Genomic DNA, 18,063 nt, shown 5'->3' with positions numbered 1-18,063 from the left:
GCTGGCAGGACTCGGACTCGAGCGTGGCTAGATGCCGACGCTGCATGGCAAGTTTATGCTGATCCCGCACAAGCTCATGGGCTTATCGTATTGCTTGTCGGCGACACTGGAACGTGCGGGCAGACTTGGCCAGTCCGGTTTTACTGGCGGGCCGCAGCCATTATTGGGTCATCAAACATCACACCGTCCCTCTAGCAGTTCGCTCGCCCTGCGCTACATTCAACGTTCCCCTCTTATGGGGTGACAGCTTTCACCACACTCACCTATACGCTCGCTGTCGAAATTGTTAATCGCGCAGCCGCCCGCACAGAGGCAGCGCCGGCGTAGCTCTGGAAACGGCCCGTCAGCCACGCCCACGCAAAACACCACAACACTCGCACCCGCCCGTCGCAAGCCGCCCCGTCCCCGCGACGTCTGCCCGCAGCTCCAATGACACTGGGACTCGATGCCCGCTTCCCCCCGGCCCAGTGACCCCGACAACACGGCTGGACAGCAGAGAAATGGCACGCCGGGCAAGAAGATGGGCGCGACGGACAAACAAGCAGCCATGGACGGCAAGGACTTTGCCAAGGCCATTGGCATCAACAAGCCCGCCAACGTGCGCGACAAGATAAAGCGCTGGCAGCAGGAGGTCGACCCCGACGCCGCGAGCAAGGAAGGCGCCGGCGCATCCGCCTCAGAGACGTCCACCAAGCCCGCCGCCTCGCCCAAGCCCGCGACCACGCCCAAGTCGAAACCCCACGACGACAAGCCCAACTGGAAACCTACACATGAGCGCGGAAAGTCGGTCGGCGCCAGCCCAGAGCGCCCGGGCAGCGCGAAGAAGACGCCTGTCCCCCACAATGAACTCGACGAGGACCTGCTCACGGCAACAGCGCCTAAGAAGCGCGTCATCAGCGACTCGCACTGGCGCGCCAAAATGTCACCACCCAAAGAAGCCGCCGGCCGCCCACAGCCAAAGACAATCCCCAACGCCTGGGTGCGCCCCTCGAGGATCATCCCCAAGAAGCCCGCAAGCCCTGAGCTCAAGCCCATAGCCCCCGTCACGCCCCAGTCAAACCCCCTCCTGCCCCTCGCGGAGTACATAGGCAAGAGCACAGGACAGAAGAAAGCCCCGCCGAAGCCACGCAGACCATCGAAACCGTCGAGCTCAGAGAACGAACAACGCCCGGCCAGCAGTGGGGCTGGAAGTGGAAAGACCGCCAAGAGCGATGAGACACCGTCCGACCCTACTTCGCCCCAGCCCGAGAAAGAAAAGACGGAGATGGTGAGGATGCGGCGTAGCAGACGGCGCGCGCGCACATCGCCCCGTGCATCCATGTCGGCAGAGGATCTTATGCCCTTCACGCCGTGGACTCGGCCCCCAGGACGCCGGTCGGGCTCAGTACAGAGCGACGACCCCCACAATATGGTCACGGTCGAGTACGCAGAGAGCTCTGCCCCATCGCTCAACGAGAGCCGCATCACGTCACCCCGGGACGACGAGCTGCGAGAGAGACGGCGCCGGCGTCGACCGAGAAGCAACGGTGCTCGCACAGAGGACGAGAGCACCAAGCCCGCGCCAAAGCCTTCGCGGAAGAAGAGTCGCAGGTCCTACCCAAGGACCCAGGAAGAAGCTGCAACACCCTTGATCATCCCAGCAGCCCCAGAGACGACCACTCCCACCAAGGCCACGGGAAGCCGCTTAGAAGCCTGGCTCAGCAGCACACCCGACCCTCTGGCAGAGTCGAAACCCCGACGCAGGCGCAAGTCCAAGGACTCTGTGTCGAGCCCAGAGTCCGCCTCCAAGGCCGGCAAATCGGACATCACAGTATCCACCGATGCCACACAAGAGATCCCAGTCAAGAAGACGCGCTCGCGCCGCAGGCGGAAGTCCAAAGAATCCGTATCCTCCCTGGACCTGCCCGCTACCGTTGATGCATCCGAAGTCACTGCCTCAGAGGTCACTACCTCCACCAGGACAACACAAGATGAGCCACGCAAGAGGTCACCCAGGAGGAGAAAATCGAAAGATTCGGTCTCGTCTGTCGATTTGCCCTACAAGGCCGAAAAATCAGACGTCAGCGCGTCCACTGATGCGACAAAAGACGAGCCTGTCGAAAGCCGCCGTAGCAGTGGTAGCGGCAGCAGACGGCGCAGAAGACGGTCGAGCCGCGAGATGACCATCAATACCCAGGATATCGACGAGACCCCATCTACTGTCGTCTCGGATACTACGACAGAGACGACAACTCAAGACCAGGAAAGTGAAGTGTCCGTCACTCCGACGCCCTCGCTGAAGCGCCGCGGTGCAAAGCGCGGCCAGTATTCTCCTACCAAAGGCCGATCTATGTCCTCTCCTCTCCGCGAGACCACGTCGATAGACGACATACCCAAGGATGATATCACCGACTTGGATACTGCTTCGTCCGCCCCTTCTTCCTTTGCTGATGCGCCTGTACTTGACGCCATGCCTAAGCCTCTGCGACCGCGACAACTTCTAGGACCGCGTATGTTCCCTTCGACTGGCAAGCGCCTTTCAACCATTGCTTCGCAGTCAGCGCGATCCTCGCAGGTACCAGCTTCTGACACAATCACGACCATCTCCGAGGAAGCAGGCACAGGTCCCGGAGCACCTGCATCAGAAGTAGGCTCGTACTTGAACCCGGAAACTTCGACCATTATCAGTCGCCAGAGTACCCGGCGGAGGAAGCTTGCCAGACACGAGGATCTTATCTCAGTGCTTTCCATGCCCAAGGCAAGCTCGAAGAGCATCGTCTCTGCCAGAAGTATCCGTACCAACAGGAGCCGCCTTGCCACTGCCACTGTCGACGACATCATGAAAGAGCTCTCCTCTGACGAAGCCAAATACATGAGAGAGCTCCGCACACTGGTCGACGGTGTCATCCCTGTCCTTCTTAGCTGCGTTCTCTCCAAGTCCGAGTCCGCTATCGCTGCTGGCCTGTTCTCTCGCTCCTCCAAGTCCGATCCTAGTGAAGTTACTAAGCCAATCGTCGACATGGGTGTCTGCTTAGAGCGACTTAAGAACCTGCACAAGCGCGTCCCTAGGGAGGACTCCGATGCACTTGTTTCCTGGGCTCAGAGTGCACAACGAGTGTACTCTGACTACATCGCTGCGTGGCGCCTCGGCTTCCAAGACGTCGTAATCAGTCTTGCGCCGGCAGATGACGACCCGTTCAAGCCCGCAAAGGTCGTCAATGGACCAGATGACGGTGCCCCATGGGACGAAGGCATGCCGCGAAACGCTGAAGGATATGTAGTCAACAGCGATGGCGAGCGTGTCGACGTCGCCTATATGCTCAAACGCCCACTGGTTCGGCTCAAGTATCTGTCGAAGAGTTTGAAGGTATGTTGAACTGAGTTGTCCATGCTGCCACAAATACTGACATTGATCAAGGGCATTAATCATGTGAAACCTTCCGAGCGCGTCGAGCAAATCTCGAAGATTTTCCAAGACCTAGTTACGACAGCACGCAAGCGGTCGAACGACGAACAAGCCCGCCTCGAAGACGAAGCCGCGGCTAGCGTTGATCCCACTCGCGCACGCGATCCCCGAAGTCTCGCCCCTCTTGCCGGCGTCCGGGTTGATTCCACGCGCTGCGTGCGAGCTAGAGACCACTTCGACCTACATCTGTTCCATTCGAGTGGTCAAGAAATGAGTTGTCGCGTTGAGATCTTACTCCGCGACAACGCACCAGGTACCGGAGTCGGAGGCGACCTCCTCTTCTGCGAAGTCGATCCTACAGGGCGATGGTTGCTCCTCCCGCCTGTTCACCTCAGCAATGCATCAGCACGGAATGGCGACCTAAAGGGTGAAATAATTGTCATGATCCGTGGAAAACAAAACGATGGATCAGAGTGGAGCGAGATCATGTCTTTGATATCCGATGATGAGCAAGCTGGCTTTGAGTGGGTGCAGATGCTCGGTCTCAACCCCATCCCACCTCAAATCTCTGAAGTCAGGAAGAACCAGGCCACACCCACCACACACAGGCCGACAAGCAGCCATGGATCCTCGTCTCTACTTTCAGCTGCAACTGAATCGACACCCCCACAGAAGAGCAGGACACCAAGCCCACATGAAATTGACATACCTATTGGGGAGCAACATACTGAAGTATCAAAAGTATGGCACTATGACACACCCGATAGGCGCAACCAATCCCGCACCATCTCGCCTGTAACTCCGCCCAGTCACGATGACTTTGTCTTTGGCAAAATAGACGACTCAGAACCCCACACACCCACAGATCCCATGCAGACGGCATACCAACTGCTCAATGATCCTGATCGAACACCCCGTGGTCTTGATGAGGCGGTGCGAAATGAAGGCACTGGATCGCCTTCGAGTCTGAAGCGGACAAGGGCGAAGAGGCTGTCTAAGAACCCTACCCTTTCTCCACATTCAGCACGGCCGTCCCGTCAGATCACTCTCGAAGATCCGGTAGAGCCAGAGAAAATCCAGACGCCAGTACCAGAGTCCAAGCCACGCCGGAAATCCACTAAGAAGCGACCCCAAAAGAGTTACAGTGTTTGGATGCCATCTTCGCAAGTCGGTGATTCCGACGACTCTGAAGAATCGTACAGCTCCGATGAAGACAACAATACTACCACCATGGACTCCGAGATCTCACCACCCGGCTCGCCTCCCTCGCCGCAACGTCCACAGGCACACAGACGAGTCTCATCCGTCCCCTCGCTAGAATTACCGAGCATCCCAAGACAAAGGAAATCAAGCCGGCCCTCTACGCCAACACAGGATCAAGAAGATGACGATGACAATCTCCGGGAAGTCTCAGCCTCCGCGCCGTCGAAGCTGCAAGGAAAGAAACACGACATAGTTGTCGATGATATCGTAGAGCCCAAAGCAGAGGTCGAAGAGCCGCCTCCAACACCGCCGCATCGATCGCCCAGTCCAGCAACCCCTGTGACACTCAAGGGAAGTAAAACACCAGTATTCACTCCTACGTTACCCGGTTTCAAGAACAAACGCCGGTCATCGTCACCCTTGAAGCATGAATATGAGCCATCTACCTGCACGGAGGAGTCAAGCGAGAGCGAGGAGGACACTGCTTCTGAGGATGAGGTGGACGATGAAGATGAAGAAAGCCTCACCTCGGAGTCGTCAGAAGACGAGTTAGATGACGACGTTCCCATGCCACTCATGCCGATCGGATACCTTGGGCCACGCGGGTATCATGGACGCTCATACACCACCGGTAGGGAATCCAGTCGTCCCACTTCATCAGAGAAGGTTGAGAAGGTAGATGAGGAGACCAAGAAGTTTCCCAAAGTCTCACCTCCTGCATCAATCTACACACTCCCCAACGGCACCATCACCCCATCACAATCCGCGTCGAACACTCCATACAGAGCAGTTCCGCAGGGTTCCGGCAAAGCCTCCAAGACCATCGCATCCATCTTCGCTTGGTCCGATGCTGGCCGATGGGACAGTTTGCATCCAAACGAATGTAGCATCGTCGTTACGCCAGGTAAGATCGAGGTCTTCGAGATCACAATCAACCACTCGAAGCCTTTCCTGGCCGACGGCGACGAGATCATCACTCCCGAGGGAGGTGCTCCCCTTATTGCGGTTGAGCTTACCCCTCTGGTGCCGTTGCGCAAATCAACGGCCATTGATATCTCCATTCGCTCCCCACCCACCGCAGAGTCGCGCATCAAAGCTGGCAACAACATTATGTTGAGAAGTCGCAATGCAGCGGAGTGCGCCCAACTATACGCCATGATCAACCAGTCTCGTATCAACAACCCCACCTACATCGCGCTCCAGAACGCGCGCGGCCCCTACGGACAATCGAGCTGGGCCGAGGCGATGGACCGTCAGAACGCGGCTAGGACAAGCGCTGAGTCTTCTGGCTGGCTCGGAGGTACGCTAGGTAGGAGAAGTAGCTACCGCAAGTCAAGCACACGCGCTGCCTCCATCTCCGCAGCGACTGAGTCTTCTGTTGGAACTATGAACTCAGCTCTCCGCTCTGCACTAGGCCGATTTTCGTTCGGAAAGAGCGGCGTCTTCAGCATCCGCAACTCAACACTTGGATCTCGCAGCACTGGTTCTTCATTCGACAGCGGTTCCAACTCCCCACGCGGCTCAGGCGCATCTACGCCTACCGGCGATATTGTACGCGCGCCCGGTGCACCAGCTGGAATTACGAACACCAAGTGCAGGCTTTATGAGCGAGAGTCACTCAAGAAATGGCGCGACATGGGCAGCGCACGATTAACAATAATGCTGCCCTCACCCAACCCAAGCGTGCCATCCTCGCCTACGAACCCACGGCAGCGCGCACCTGGTACCAGAGACCATACCCAGGAGCGACGCATTCTTCTTACAGGCAAGAAACACGGTGAAATACTACTTGACGTCACTCTGTCCGAGACGTGCTTCGAGCGCGTCGCACGCAGTGGTATTGCTGTCAGCGTATGGGAAGACCACTTAAATGAAGACGGTCAGGTCGGCGGCGTCGGCAAGACGGGTGGTGTCTTGGGCGCAAGAGCAAGAGTCTTCATGGTGCAAATGAAGAGTGAGAGGGAGTGTGCTTACTGCTTCAGTTTACTGGGTAAGCTGAGGTACTAGGCCACGAGTAAGGAAAGAGAAGAGAGGGACATGGACCGAAACGGCAAGCGCAGCACAGCAACTCACAAAACGCCGCTGCCACGCACTTCACGCGGTATTCACCATCCATTTTGCGCTTTTTTATTGCGAGCAAGCGTGGCGTTCGTTCATGGGATTTACACGGGCGGTATTTCAAGAAGGCTTCTGCGATACCACTTCCACTTTCCCCACATACAATTTTTCACTTTGTAATCACGCTCTTGTGTTTCTTACTTTCCTTGTCAATACTGGTCTTCATGCATATGGATGGAGTGTGTGTCTTTCTTTGTTTTCCATGGGGAATATACACGTGTCTTTTGCGCTTGATACCAGGTGTGTATTTGTTTGATGGTTCTTGGTCTTTTCGGTAGTGGGATGAGGAGGGGTGTGTGTGTGATGAACGAAGCTGTGATAGTGGGGGTGAAGTGAATAGAACTAATGGAAGATGTGTCGACAATTTATAATTTCCGTGCTGAGCTGACGGATACGTGTCATTACGATGACTCCACTGTGATGGCATACATCTTCTTGGCGAATACATGTCGCTTCGAGGGTTATAACTATTACGACAAACATCCAACTGCCGCTTACATGACCTTCAGTACTTCGGCCTCGCCCACCGCGCCGTCTTCGTATCCACGATGCCCTCGTATGTACACTCCTTTGTGTCACCATACAGCTCCATGTCGACGCCCAGCTCCTTCGCCCACACAAGCTCCGACTGCTTTGAGTCATCCCTGTTGACTTTCAGGTGCACAGCTACAGGCTCCGACTTCCCTCCAGCGTGCTCGACGAAGTCCCATACCGTGATAGAGAGGTACTTGAGTCCTCTGCACTCACTTGAGACGATAGCGAGGACTTCGTACGCAACACGCTGGAGTGCCGTGCTGATGGCCTTGGTGCCCATCCTAGGCTCTGTTCCCAGGTTTGCGACAAACAAATGTAGGTATTCGAGTCCATAGATAGTGGAGAGAATTGTTGCTTGTTCGCCAACATCTCTCCACATATCGTCACTCAAGTGACCTACTTCAATCGCATCCCAGAGCACTGGGCAAGGAATGCCGACGTGTCTTAGATCTGGGAAGTACTGACCCAGAAGTTGTAGTTCCTGGTCAGGAACTTCTGACCTCTCTCCAATGCGCAGGGAAAGTGTCTTCAAAATCGGAGGCAACTTGCGCAGTAGGTGCCCGATGCCATACACCTCGCTTTGTCTTGCCTTCTTTCGCTCTTTTCGCGATACAGGCTTTGTTTGGCCATTGGCATCAGGAGCGCTGAGCGCAGTTTTGACTTGCTCGTCCGAGATGTCTCTTCGCGCGTGGAAGCAGAAGTGCTCCAATTTGCTGCAATGTCTTGTCACATTGCGAAAGACTCCATCCCGTACTTCTGGGTTCAGCTTTGGGTAATCCCATAGGTAGATGAACGTGTGTAGATCAGAGTTTCTGAAGGCATCGACGCTTGTGAATTGGCTTAATCCTGGGCAGTTGTACAGGCGTAAGAGACCGATCTTGTTGACTAGATAGGCATGTTGTGGAATGTAACCCGTCTTGAGAAGGAGATTGACTTCGGCCACTCGAAGTTCTTCCAGTATGATACCGTTGGGCATTTGTTCGAAAAGTCGAACCAGCACATTGTCCATCAAAGTGTTGTCTTTATAGTTGTCGTTGACGATCGATACTGAATGGACGCGGTATTGCCGCTTACTGTCGATCATCCCACGAACGATATCCGCCGGCGCATATGGGGCGCATATCAAGTCGAGCGGTCGGTCTTTGAGATCATCGAAACGCGTGCTGGGTGCAATTCGAATGAGTCGGATGCACATGCCAAAGTGACCGGTAAGCTCTCGGATCTGCGGAGGTGCATTGCCAGATAGATACTTTCCTGGGGGCGCCCGTACATGTGGTCCGATTAGTGTGTGACGCGTGACCGATGCGTTGTGAGATCTGATCCAGTTGCGCTGGTCCTTGTTCCGTGGATCTATGAATGTCCAGAGGCGCCGCATGAAGCCGTGCGTGCCTTGGATTCGAGTCAGGTCTCCAAAGTCGTGACTTGGTATCATGAGAAGTTCGGCCTTTGGTAGATGCTGATAAGTTAACAGCATCTGGTTTAAGACCGATTCGACCACCATGCTGTTGGGCCTAAACATTATCGCCCTGACCGGGGTGTGCTTGAAGTTCGGGAGCACGGTAGCCATGAACAATTCATATCGTGGAGGTATGTCGAAGGTGATGGCGCGGAAGTTATGTGGATGCGTGAGTAGCGAGGAGGTGTTGTTCAGGCACTGCGCGCTCTTTTTCGACATACACAGCTCAGCATATCTGACGAAAATGCGCTGTAGTTTCCGAGTCGCACCTTTGTATCCGGATCGAGTCGATAGCAGTAGGAGGTTATAAAAGTCGTGCTGAGAGAGCTGTAAAGTGTTAGATTGATCTTATACGTGACTTGTCCCGACCTTACATATTGGCAGACCAACTCCATCAACTCTTCGGGTAGAGCCCAGAACACTTTCTTGAGAGATCGTAGTCGGGTTATATCGAGAGTCGGGCGCAAGCGTTTGGGGGGAGGAGGCTCGTCTGGGCCGCGATCATGTGGAATCTTCCGTTTATCGAGTCGCTGAGCATTGCCATGCTCGCTAGAGTCTGCGACAGTAGGGCGCTCATTCAGGTGTATAGGAGATTCAGAAATCATGCTCGCTGGAACGTAGATAGCTCCGCTTCTGAGGGGCGTCGCGTGCTGATAATTAGTATCGCGGGGTGGAGTGTTTGAAATGGAGTACGCGCGGGTGACTGCGACGGGCTATGAATTGCCGCATTGCCCGTTGCGGCTCGCTCTAGACCCAGATAGGAAAGCGACATTTTGCAGTGAATGAGCGTGTACTGGTGAAAGTGAAGGGGCGAAAGTCACTCCTCCACCGCACCTCCACCCAGCCACTGGCCGTGGAATGAGCGGGCTCTCGACGTGATCATCTACTTATAGCTTGGACTTTGAGAACCGCAGAAGCAGATGAAGTGGTTTGAAAGATGCGTACTATGGACTAAAGTCACGAACAAGACATTGACGAGAATTGCTCTGTGAAGCTAGGTCATCATGGAGGCCTGCCTCAGATTATAAGATATATAGGTCAAAGTCGAAGCAGTAAGTAACGGGAAAAGCTTTGGTAGTGGTGGTCCCAAACACGAAAGGATAGAATGAAAATCACGCTCTTGTCGGATAAGGACATCTGGATTGCTATCGTCTAGTTTGACTCCAAGGTTGCACCCAAAAAAAAACCTCGTATCCCTTCTTCAGCCCAGCAGCAAGCCGCAAAAGCAAACGAAAAGATGATGTAGCAGAATTGCAACGAGACCAATGAATTTTGTCGAGGAACGGGGGACACGCTCGGTCATACACTTCATCGCGTATCCGCCCGTTCCTATCACATGAGGCGCCGACTGGAGGTCGACTTATCAGTACTGCCGTACGGCTTTATCCGTACTGATAATTTCGTCAGTACTCCCAGCAAAGTACTGATATAGGCTCCTCAGAACCAGCGGCAAGAGGTCGACTGGCCGGTGAGCAGCATGCCAAGCACGGCTTTCGGCGCAGGGACTGGACAAGCGGGACACCAATCTCTAGGTTGGTGAAAGGCGTTGTCTCGGATGCCATGAGGATCAGCCCGAAGGCCATACAAGGTTGAAGGTAGGTAGCCGCCGAATCAGCGAAAGATGTAGAAGAGGTCCGCACGAACGCGAAACCGAAAAGAAAACCTTGTGAAAAATGCCGCATGAGGAAGGAAGGATGAGGTGGCTCCCCTCCTTGTTCCAAGATACAGAACAGAACAGCTTGGGGAACCCTACGGCAGGTCGCAATACCTGAGTACGGGAAGTCTCCATACCACAGGCATTGCTACTGTACAGTCGAGATGCTGAAGCAGAAGTGTTGCGCATGTTGAAAAAAGGAGAGTAGGTGTAGTTCAATTTGATATGATGCGTGCGAGCGCGGAGCAATAAAGGGCTTCGTGTGCATTCCGCGAAAGGTGCGGGTTGAGAATCGGAGTCAGTAGATGGTGGAGAGTAAGGGAAGAAGAGAGGGAGGGCAGACTACTTAAGACTACGGGCAGGAGCGGGCGGGCTAGAGAGCGCACGGGCCACGTGTTTGCTCGAACTCGCCACGCTGCCTAGTCGTGAATTCACCGAGACAATTATACGGTCATCTTCACCTACTATGCACAGCCTTCGTCTGTCGCTAAGCTCGGGCGCAAGCGATGTGACGCATCCTTCATTGTACTGAGATGTGTGCTGGAAGAGACCGATGTTCTTTCACTTCAAGTTGCGTCACAGGTTGTAGTAAGATCATGATGTGATCGCGGCGTGATATGAATCATTCCTATTCTCTCATCATCTACTCCAGGTCTTTGTCCTTGCAGCCTTCCGGTGCGATAAGAGGATTGCATCTCGCAGCCAATCCTCCGGGAAGCCTGGCGACATAATCCCAACCCCATCGACTACTCATGCCCCAAGCTGGGAAATCGGTACTAACAATCTGCGCACCACTCTCAAAAGCTAAGTCCCTCATCTCTGTAGTGCGGTTCAAGATGGTATCGATGGGTATATCAGCACGTGTTCGGATCAAGTAGCCCTTCTTGACAAGACGCTGGATATCTGCTGTGCCATTCCCGCGCGGCTCATTGTATTTGATGAATGCAGCATCAGAGGATCCTTCGAGCGCATTGGTGAAGACAGTGCGGTTTTGTAGCGAGGGGGCGCCGGTTTTGTAGAGCTCGCGAGGTGAGTTGGGGTCACTGGGTTTTGGGTCGTTATCGAAGAAAAACAGGAGGCGGCCGCGAACATCCTTTAGCTTCGGCCAGCCTTGTTGCAGGATGGACTGCTCGAGGGTAAGACCACTCTTGCGCACGTCATCGGGGCGAATGAGTTGCTTCTTAGGGAATACGGAGAGGATCTCCGCGTCGACATTCAAGAGGCGAGGGAGCGTCCAGTTTGTCGCTTCGCCAGGGCAGACACCGCCTAACGAACATGCCGGCGCATCGGTCTTGAGCTCGAGATCAATGGTGATAGGGACATGTCTTGGGTTTGCGTCTGACCAACTCTTTAATTGCTTGAGACAGTCGATGAACGTGTGGCAGACAGAATCTGGGTCGAAGTCTGTGACGTGGAACACCTTAATACCTGGCTCCTTCAGAATGTCACCATTGTAAGGAGTGGTGGCGTTTGTCAAGTTTGATAGCGTCCATATGACAGGGGGATAGTACAGGCCGCCCTTTTCATCCGAATGTAAGTCGAGCTCGAAAGAGCGCACGGACTGGTACTCCAATTGATTGTCGAGCTCTGCGTGCGAGTAGTAGTAGTCCTCTGGGGACGGTACGTATTTCTCAAAGACTGGTCGCTCGGCGAGTGAGACTTCACGATGGTAGGAGTTGTGCGTTCCGACGACTTGAATATGGTTGAAACGGATGTCAGACTTGGATGCTAGTGCGCTTTCTATGTGTTGTCAGCTTGGACATCCCCGCGCAAGAAGACAACATACGAGCGAAGAGCATTACGCTCGCAGAAGCCTGATACCATTAGCATCCGTTCGTTCTCGCATACCAGGAGTCATCCTTACCAATGATCCCAACATGTTGCTCTTTCCTTCTGAATTGAAGTCTGCGTTCAAGGTGAAGACGCACAAAGCAAACAAAAAGACCGCGAGCAACAAGGCCCGACCTTTATACGCCATCGCACCCATGCTGTTCGTGCGCAACGGCATGCACTAAAGCTCAGATGTTGAAGTCGTTCCCGCCATGCATCGCGTTGGCGTTAGCTCGTCGCGTGCGCTCATCGGGTCTCGCGATTGGTTAATCGCATCACGTGGGTTCAGTGTACCGGCTCGGAGAGTTCTCAATGTAGCAGGTACAGATTCTGTACGATCGTTATTTTGCACGTGCGTCACTTCGCGTTCGTGCGCGCTTCTGATGGAAACAAGACGCGTAGCAGTAGTTCGTTGGAGGAAGCGATGACGCGGTGACAGGAGCTGCCAGGGCAAAAGCGGGGCAGGTCGCCTGTAACGGAAGGATCACCTTAACCATCAACAACATTGAAGGCCCCCGGAAGATCTCATAGCGTTCTAAAGTGCGCGAAACCCATTTTCCTGGGAAATCATCAATGTAGTATTTGTGCTGTGAATTACCACCGCACGGGAGGCTACCAGTCACTACCAACCATACTTCTGTCCGTATCTGCCGACAAACCCTCCTACATCAGCATCTCTCTCGCCTTGCACAATCTGCAACAACCCTAGCGCACTCGTCTCTGAACTCTCAAGGCCTTGTTCCTTTCTTTGCTCCCTGTCGTCGCCTAGGTCCGTCACCACATAGCCTGGGCAGTACGTCCAGACCTTGAAGCCATCCGGCTTGAGCTGGACGTACTGGTATGCCGTCAACATGTTGAGCGCAGCTTTAGTCATGCGATATCCGGGGTATTTAACCTGGGCGTAGGGAGAGCTGTGATCGGAGATCAAAGTGATGCTACCCATAGTAGAGGACACGTTGATGATGCGCGGATTAGATGAGCGCTTCATTGCGGGAATGAGAGCTTCTGTGAGGATGGTAGGGCCAAAGACGTTGGTTTCGAACGTGGTGCGCATCAGCTCCCGGTCCGGCCATGTGCCGTCTCTTTCGGGACATACACCAGCGTTGTTGATAAGCACATCAAGCTTGCTGAAGTCCTCCTCGATCTTCTTGGCCGCAGCTTTGATAGAAGCGTCGTCATTGGCGTCGAGTTGCACCAAGGAGAGTGTGCCTTGGATGCCTGCCTTGGCTTGCACATCTTTCAAGATTGTTTCGCCTTTCGACATGTTGCGCGCGCCGATTATGACATGGTACTTTGGAGATGCAGAGGCAATATAAATGACGGTGTCCAGACCGATACCGTTGGTTGCTCCTACAGAGGCTATCAGTATGACGAGCTTGGTAAACGTCCGGAGGGCTGGTACCTGTTACGAGCACAACCTCCTTGTCTGGGTTCGAGGACATATTTATTTTGAATCGATTAATTTGTGGTAACGGATGACATGCAGATTTTCGACTGAAGTAGAGGAGATGGATTTTGTGATACTCAAGCTGGGGTGGAAGGCGGGCGAATTTATATCTTGCCAGCGATTCAGCACAACATGAACGGGTCTTACGGATGTCCACCAGGCGTAATCCACGACGAATAGAGTACGGTCTGGAACTTGCTATAGACCAAATAGGCAATTGTAACATCAGAAACCCCGTAGATCGAGAAGGAGCTGCGGCCTGATCCGGAGTTAGTTGTCTAACTCCGATTCGCGCGGCCTGATGAAGTAATGCAAACGCCCCACAAAGACATGCTATGTATGAAGACTTACTCATGTCCATCGTATATACGAACGCACGAATAGTAAATCGCTGCATGATCAGATGTGAGGATTGAGTGTATGGATGACTACATCGCAGGCTGCACTTAACGCATAAATCCGAGAGGCGCTTTCCGTTTAGAATACCGAGCCAGATCCCATGCATGGTGGACGAGAAGGTGTGACGCTGAATAGCATGACTCACAAAGAACAGGTAGGAACTGTCAGAGCATACCAGGATCGGTCTCCTCATAGGCTGTACGCAATTTCCAAGTGTTGATCGTATCGACGCTGTGCACCCCAGTGTGCCTTCACCCGTTCACTTGTGGCATCCAATTCTGACCTGCACCGCTTTTCCTGAGCGAGGAACGAAGCCTGTGCCAGAAGTACCCCAAAAACCCACCAAAGCCGTGTATTACATGTTGGTTAAAGCCGTGATAACATAATTTGCACTTGACTGGCTTCTCTTTTGCAGCCTAGTCAATGGCGTTGGAAGTGCTTGTGACCGTTTCGAACACTCGAGGACGTGCTGACTTTGCACGGCTTTTGAAAGAATACTGACTGCTTAAGACGAAGTCTGGGTAGATATGGTTGGTTGGCACTTCTGTCGTCGCGAACATTCCTTTGATACAATGCCAGTACTTATGACGCAAGACAAAAAGGGGGCTAATTGAGCATTTCACGATGGTTGACAAGAGGACGCGTGGGGTAAGAAATCTTGAGATTAGCGCGGCGCGACACGACGTCATGGCGGCTCAACCCACCAGACGTCTCAACGCGCCTAGAAGCGACCTGATGTCGCACTTTGTCGAGTCACTCAGCCCTGAACGCGCATAGCGCCGCTGACAAGATGCCCTCCCTTGTTCGCAAGCTGCTCATCTTCGCCGCCGTTGATGGTCTCATCCTCCAGCCGTCCCCGCCCCGCAACCATCCGCCCGCTACGCAGCAGGCCATCAAGGTCGACTACAAGGGCAATGTCGGCCCCCTGTTGAAAGACAGGCGCGAAGAAGATACGGCGCCCGTGTCTGTGGAAGCGCATGGCATCATCGGTACGCGCGCAATCATTGGCGCATTGCGACACAGGCTGACCCTGCTCTAAGGACTACTCAAAGTGGCTACTTCGTACTTCCTGATATCCATATCCGATCGCGAACAGGTGGCGCTCATACGCGGCAAGCCCATCTACAAGATCACCGATATCGCCCTCATCCCCCTCTCCTCGCAAGCCGACGCCGACAAGGCCATCGCAGCCACGCGTGACCATCTGAAGCGCCGCAACCGGGCGCCCGGCCTGGAAGACGAAGACAGCGATAGCGATAGTGAGGATGGCGCGCCCAGTGTGACGGACTCGCTTGTAGAGGACTCATCGTCCACACCAAGCGAGGTCAAGGATTCGGTCACCGGACAAAAAGGCAGTGCGCAGCGCAAGACGAGTGTGGCCGAGGACGTTATACAAAGAAAAGGTGTATATGGCAGATTCGCTGACAAGTGGTTCTCGCGCAAGGGTTGGAGTGCTGACAACAGGCGTCTGCAAGGGCTGAGCTCAGAAGAGAACCTGGCGGCAAAGAATGCGCCGCAGAACGTTGACTCGGGGATGCCCAAGGAAGAAGAACACCCCAAGAGCGAGTCTAAGCCGGATGCCATCCCTACAGATGACAAGGACATTTTGGAACCAGTCAGCCCAGAAGACATACCCAAGGCCCTGGGCGGCGAGAAGGACGCGGCCACTGTAGCACTCTTACCAAAGATTCTGCAGACCACCAAAATGTACTTTTCATCAGGCAACTTCTTCTTCTCATACGACTATGACATCTCACACGGTATTGGCCAGCAGCAAGCAAGTTCTAGTGTTGCCTTGTTTAAACAATTCGATCCTTTGGTCAGTTTACACCTTGTCCATGTAACGGACGATTGCTCACCAGTATCTAGTTCTTCTGGAATCAGCACATCATCGCACCTTTCATTGACGCGGGCCAGCATGCTTTTGTGCTCCCCGTAATGCAAGGCTTCGTTGGTCAACGACCTTTCACGATCAAGACAGCTGATGGCCAGTCGAACAGTCTTGTGGTCGACCCGAGTGCCACTCCAGATGACATCCAGCTCCAGTCCTGGCATGAAAAGCAGAAAGAGGACTCACAGTTCAATACGGAAGCCAGTGGCGAAGCATCTGATCCCGATGCCTCTCTTGTGGACGGCAAAGACTTCCTGTTGACACTCATCTCGCGACGTTCTATCAAGCGAGCTGGACTTCGTTACCTGCGACGGGGCACAGATGACGAGGGCTGTACCGCGAATAGCGTCGAGACGGAACAGATCCTATCCAACCCGGCTTTTAGCACGACGCAAGACAAGATTTTCTCCTTCACACAGATTCGAGGCTCAATTCCCCTGTTCTTCTCTCAATCGCCCTATAGCCTTAAACCACAAGTCTCTACTTGGGGATCGTTTGAGACTAATGCTCGCGCTTTCAAGAAGCATTTTGCCGATCTGTCTTCACGCTATGGCGATATATACTGTGATTCGCTCATAGACAAACACGGTACTGAGGCGAAGATTGGTGAGCTTTATGAACAGCATGCAAAGTCGCTCAATGAGAATGGCGGGATGGACGGGAAAGGCAAGCAGCTGGGTTTCGAATGGTTCGACTTCCACAACGTGTGCCGCGGTATGCGCTTTGAAAACGTCTCGAAGTTGATGGATTCAATCGAACCCTTCATGAAATCTTCTGGATGGGTGGAGATCTTAGGAAATCAAGTACAGCAGAAGCAGTCAGGCGTCTTGCGTACAAACTGCATGGACTGTCTGGACCGCACCAACGTTGTTCAATCTGCGTGCGCCAGGACCGCTCTTGAAGCACAACTGTCAATGGGCAGTTACAGCATCGATCTCCAGAATGACCCCAGTACATCGTGGTTCAACACCCTCTGGGCTGACAATGGCGATGCCATATCTCGGCAGTACGCTGGCACTGCTGCGCTAAAGGGCGACTTCACGCGTACCCGGAAACGGCAGATAACTGGTGCGCTTACCGATTTCGGACTGACACTCACGAGATATTACAACAACATCGTGAACGACTACTTTGCTCAGGCAGTCATCGACTACCTTCTCGGTCGCGCTACCGATACCATCTTCGCGGAATTCGAAGCCGATATGAAGAGCTCAGATTACTTTATCGATGTACGCAAAGTGCGGCAGCAGGCCATTGAACGTTCTGCTGGCATCGTGATTGAGGATCGCGACGAAGACTTGGTACATGGCTGGACGTTGAGCGTACCCACTGCTGTTAACCAGGTCAAGACTGCTACATTTGAAGAAGCAGTCCTTCTACTAACAGAAAAGGCCTTGTACTTCTGCCGTCTCGACTGGGGAACAGAGAAAGTACGCGAGTTCGAGCGTATTCCGCTGGAGAATGTGCAAGGCCTCATGCGAGGTGTGTACGTTACGTCCGCACTGGCGCAACGACACACCGACACAAACAAAAACGTTGGTCTCATCATACGATATCGAGCCGATACCAAGGGCGAGCTAGTACGGCGCAATACAAGGGCTCTAGATTCTGGAGCCGCCAGTGATGAGCAACGCAAAGACGACGCCAAGACAGACCAGAAGCAGGATACTGCGGGCCGCTTCCTAGCGTTCAAAGCGCTTCCACCGAGAAGCAGCGTTCCGTCATCCCCTGGCGACAATCCTGACAATGAAGGCGAGGTTGTCAAATCGGTATGCGATGAGATTGTGAGGATCGCCAATGAGATGAAGAAGGGCGGCAGGGATGAAGACAGGACACTGAAGGTAGAGGAAAAGGATATAATCAGCCTTGTGGACGCGAAGAAGAGCACCGGCTACCTGGAACAGTTTGAGTATTCCTTGAAGAAGCTTGTTTGGGGCTAAGCCCGGTCTGACACTGGCCATGTATAATGTCTTATCGTTTCTCATTGTATCTTGTTCAGGAAGCTGTACATAAACCTATGGAAAGATGCTCGTATCATGCGATACAGTCATCCTGTAAAAAGTTACGTTTTCACCATACGGTGTGTCTGAATCGTCGACTTGCCTTGATTGGGGTGTAATGTCCTTGATCCCTATACTTCCCGATG

The 18,063-nt window shown here is 53.7% G+C and overlaps 4 protein-coding genes across 4 annotated transcripts; 2 read left to right on the top strand and 2 right to left on the bottom strand.

Moving 5' to 3' along the window:
• Nucleotides 1–445: 445 nt before the first annotated feature.
• J4E84_000579 (uncharacterized protein) lies at nucleotides 446–6,595 on the top strand (the record flags this gene model as incomplete). Its single annotated transcript, XM_049383217.1, has 2 exons — nucleotides 446–3,346; nucleotides 3,398–6,595. 2 exons carry the CDS (start codon nucleotides 446–448, stop codon nucleotides 6,593–6,595), a joined length of 6,099 nt encoding a protein of 2,032 aa, XP_049248735.1.
• Nucleotides 6,596–7,211: 616 nt separating this feature from the next.
• J4E84_000578 (uncharacterized protein) lies at nucleotides 7,212–8,915 on the bottom strand (the record flags this gene model as incomplete). Its single annotated transcript, XM_049383216.1, has 1 exon — nucleotides 7,212–8,915. One exon carries the CDS (start codon nucleotides 8,913–8,915, stop codon nucleotides 7,212–7,214), a length of 1,704 nt encoding a protein of 567 aa, XP_049248734.1.
• Nucleotides 8,916–10,993: 2,078 nt separating this feature from the next.
• On the bottom strand, nucleotides 10,994–13,622 carry J4E84_000577 (uncharacterized protein; the record flags this gene model as incomplete). Its single annotated transcript, XM_049383215.1, has 5 exons — nucleotides 10,994–12,090; nucleotides 12,137–12,164; nucleotides 12,215–12,255; nucleotides 12,811–13,530; nucleotides 13,583–13,622. The coding sequence occupies 5 exons, from the start codon at nucleotides 13,620–13,622 to the stop codon at nucleotides 10,994–10,996; spliced, it is 1,926 nt and encodes a 641-aa protein (XP_049248733.1).
• A 1,194-nt stretch (nucleotides 13,623–14,816) lies between these two features.
• J4E84_000576 (uncharacterized protein) lies at nucleotides 14,817–17,857 on the top strand (the record flags this gene model as incomplete). Its single annotated transcript, XM_049383214.1, has 3 exons — nucleotides 14,817–15,015; nucleotides 15,067–15,845; nucleotides 15,896–17,857. 3 exons carry the CDS (start codon nucleotides 14,817–14,819, stop codon nucleotides 17,855–17,857), a joined length of 2,940 nt encoding a protein of 979 aa, XP_049248732.1.
• Between the last annotated feature and the right edge of the window lie 206 nt (nucleotides 17,858–18,063).

The sequence above is a fragment of the Alternaria hordeiaustralica genome (assembly GCF_023758085.1).
Source record: "Alternaria hordeiaustralica strain BMP 2776 chromosome Unknown scaffold_1, whole genome shotgun sequence".
Classification (NCBI taxonomy): domain Eukaryota; kingdom Fungi; phylum Ascomycota; class Dothideomycetes; order Pleosporales; family Pleosporaceae; genus Alternaria; species Alternaria hordeiaustralica.
The sequence above is the reverse complement of the archived record's forward strand: the minus strand, read 5'-3'. Positions and strand labels throughout refer to the sequence as shown.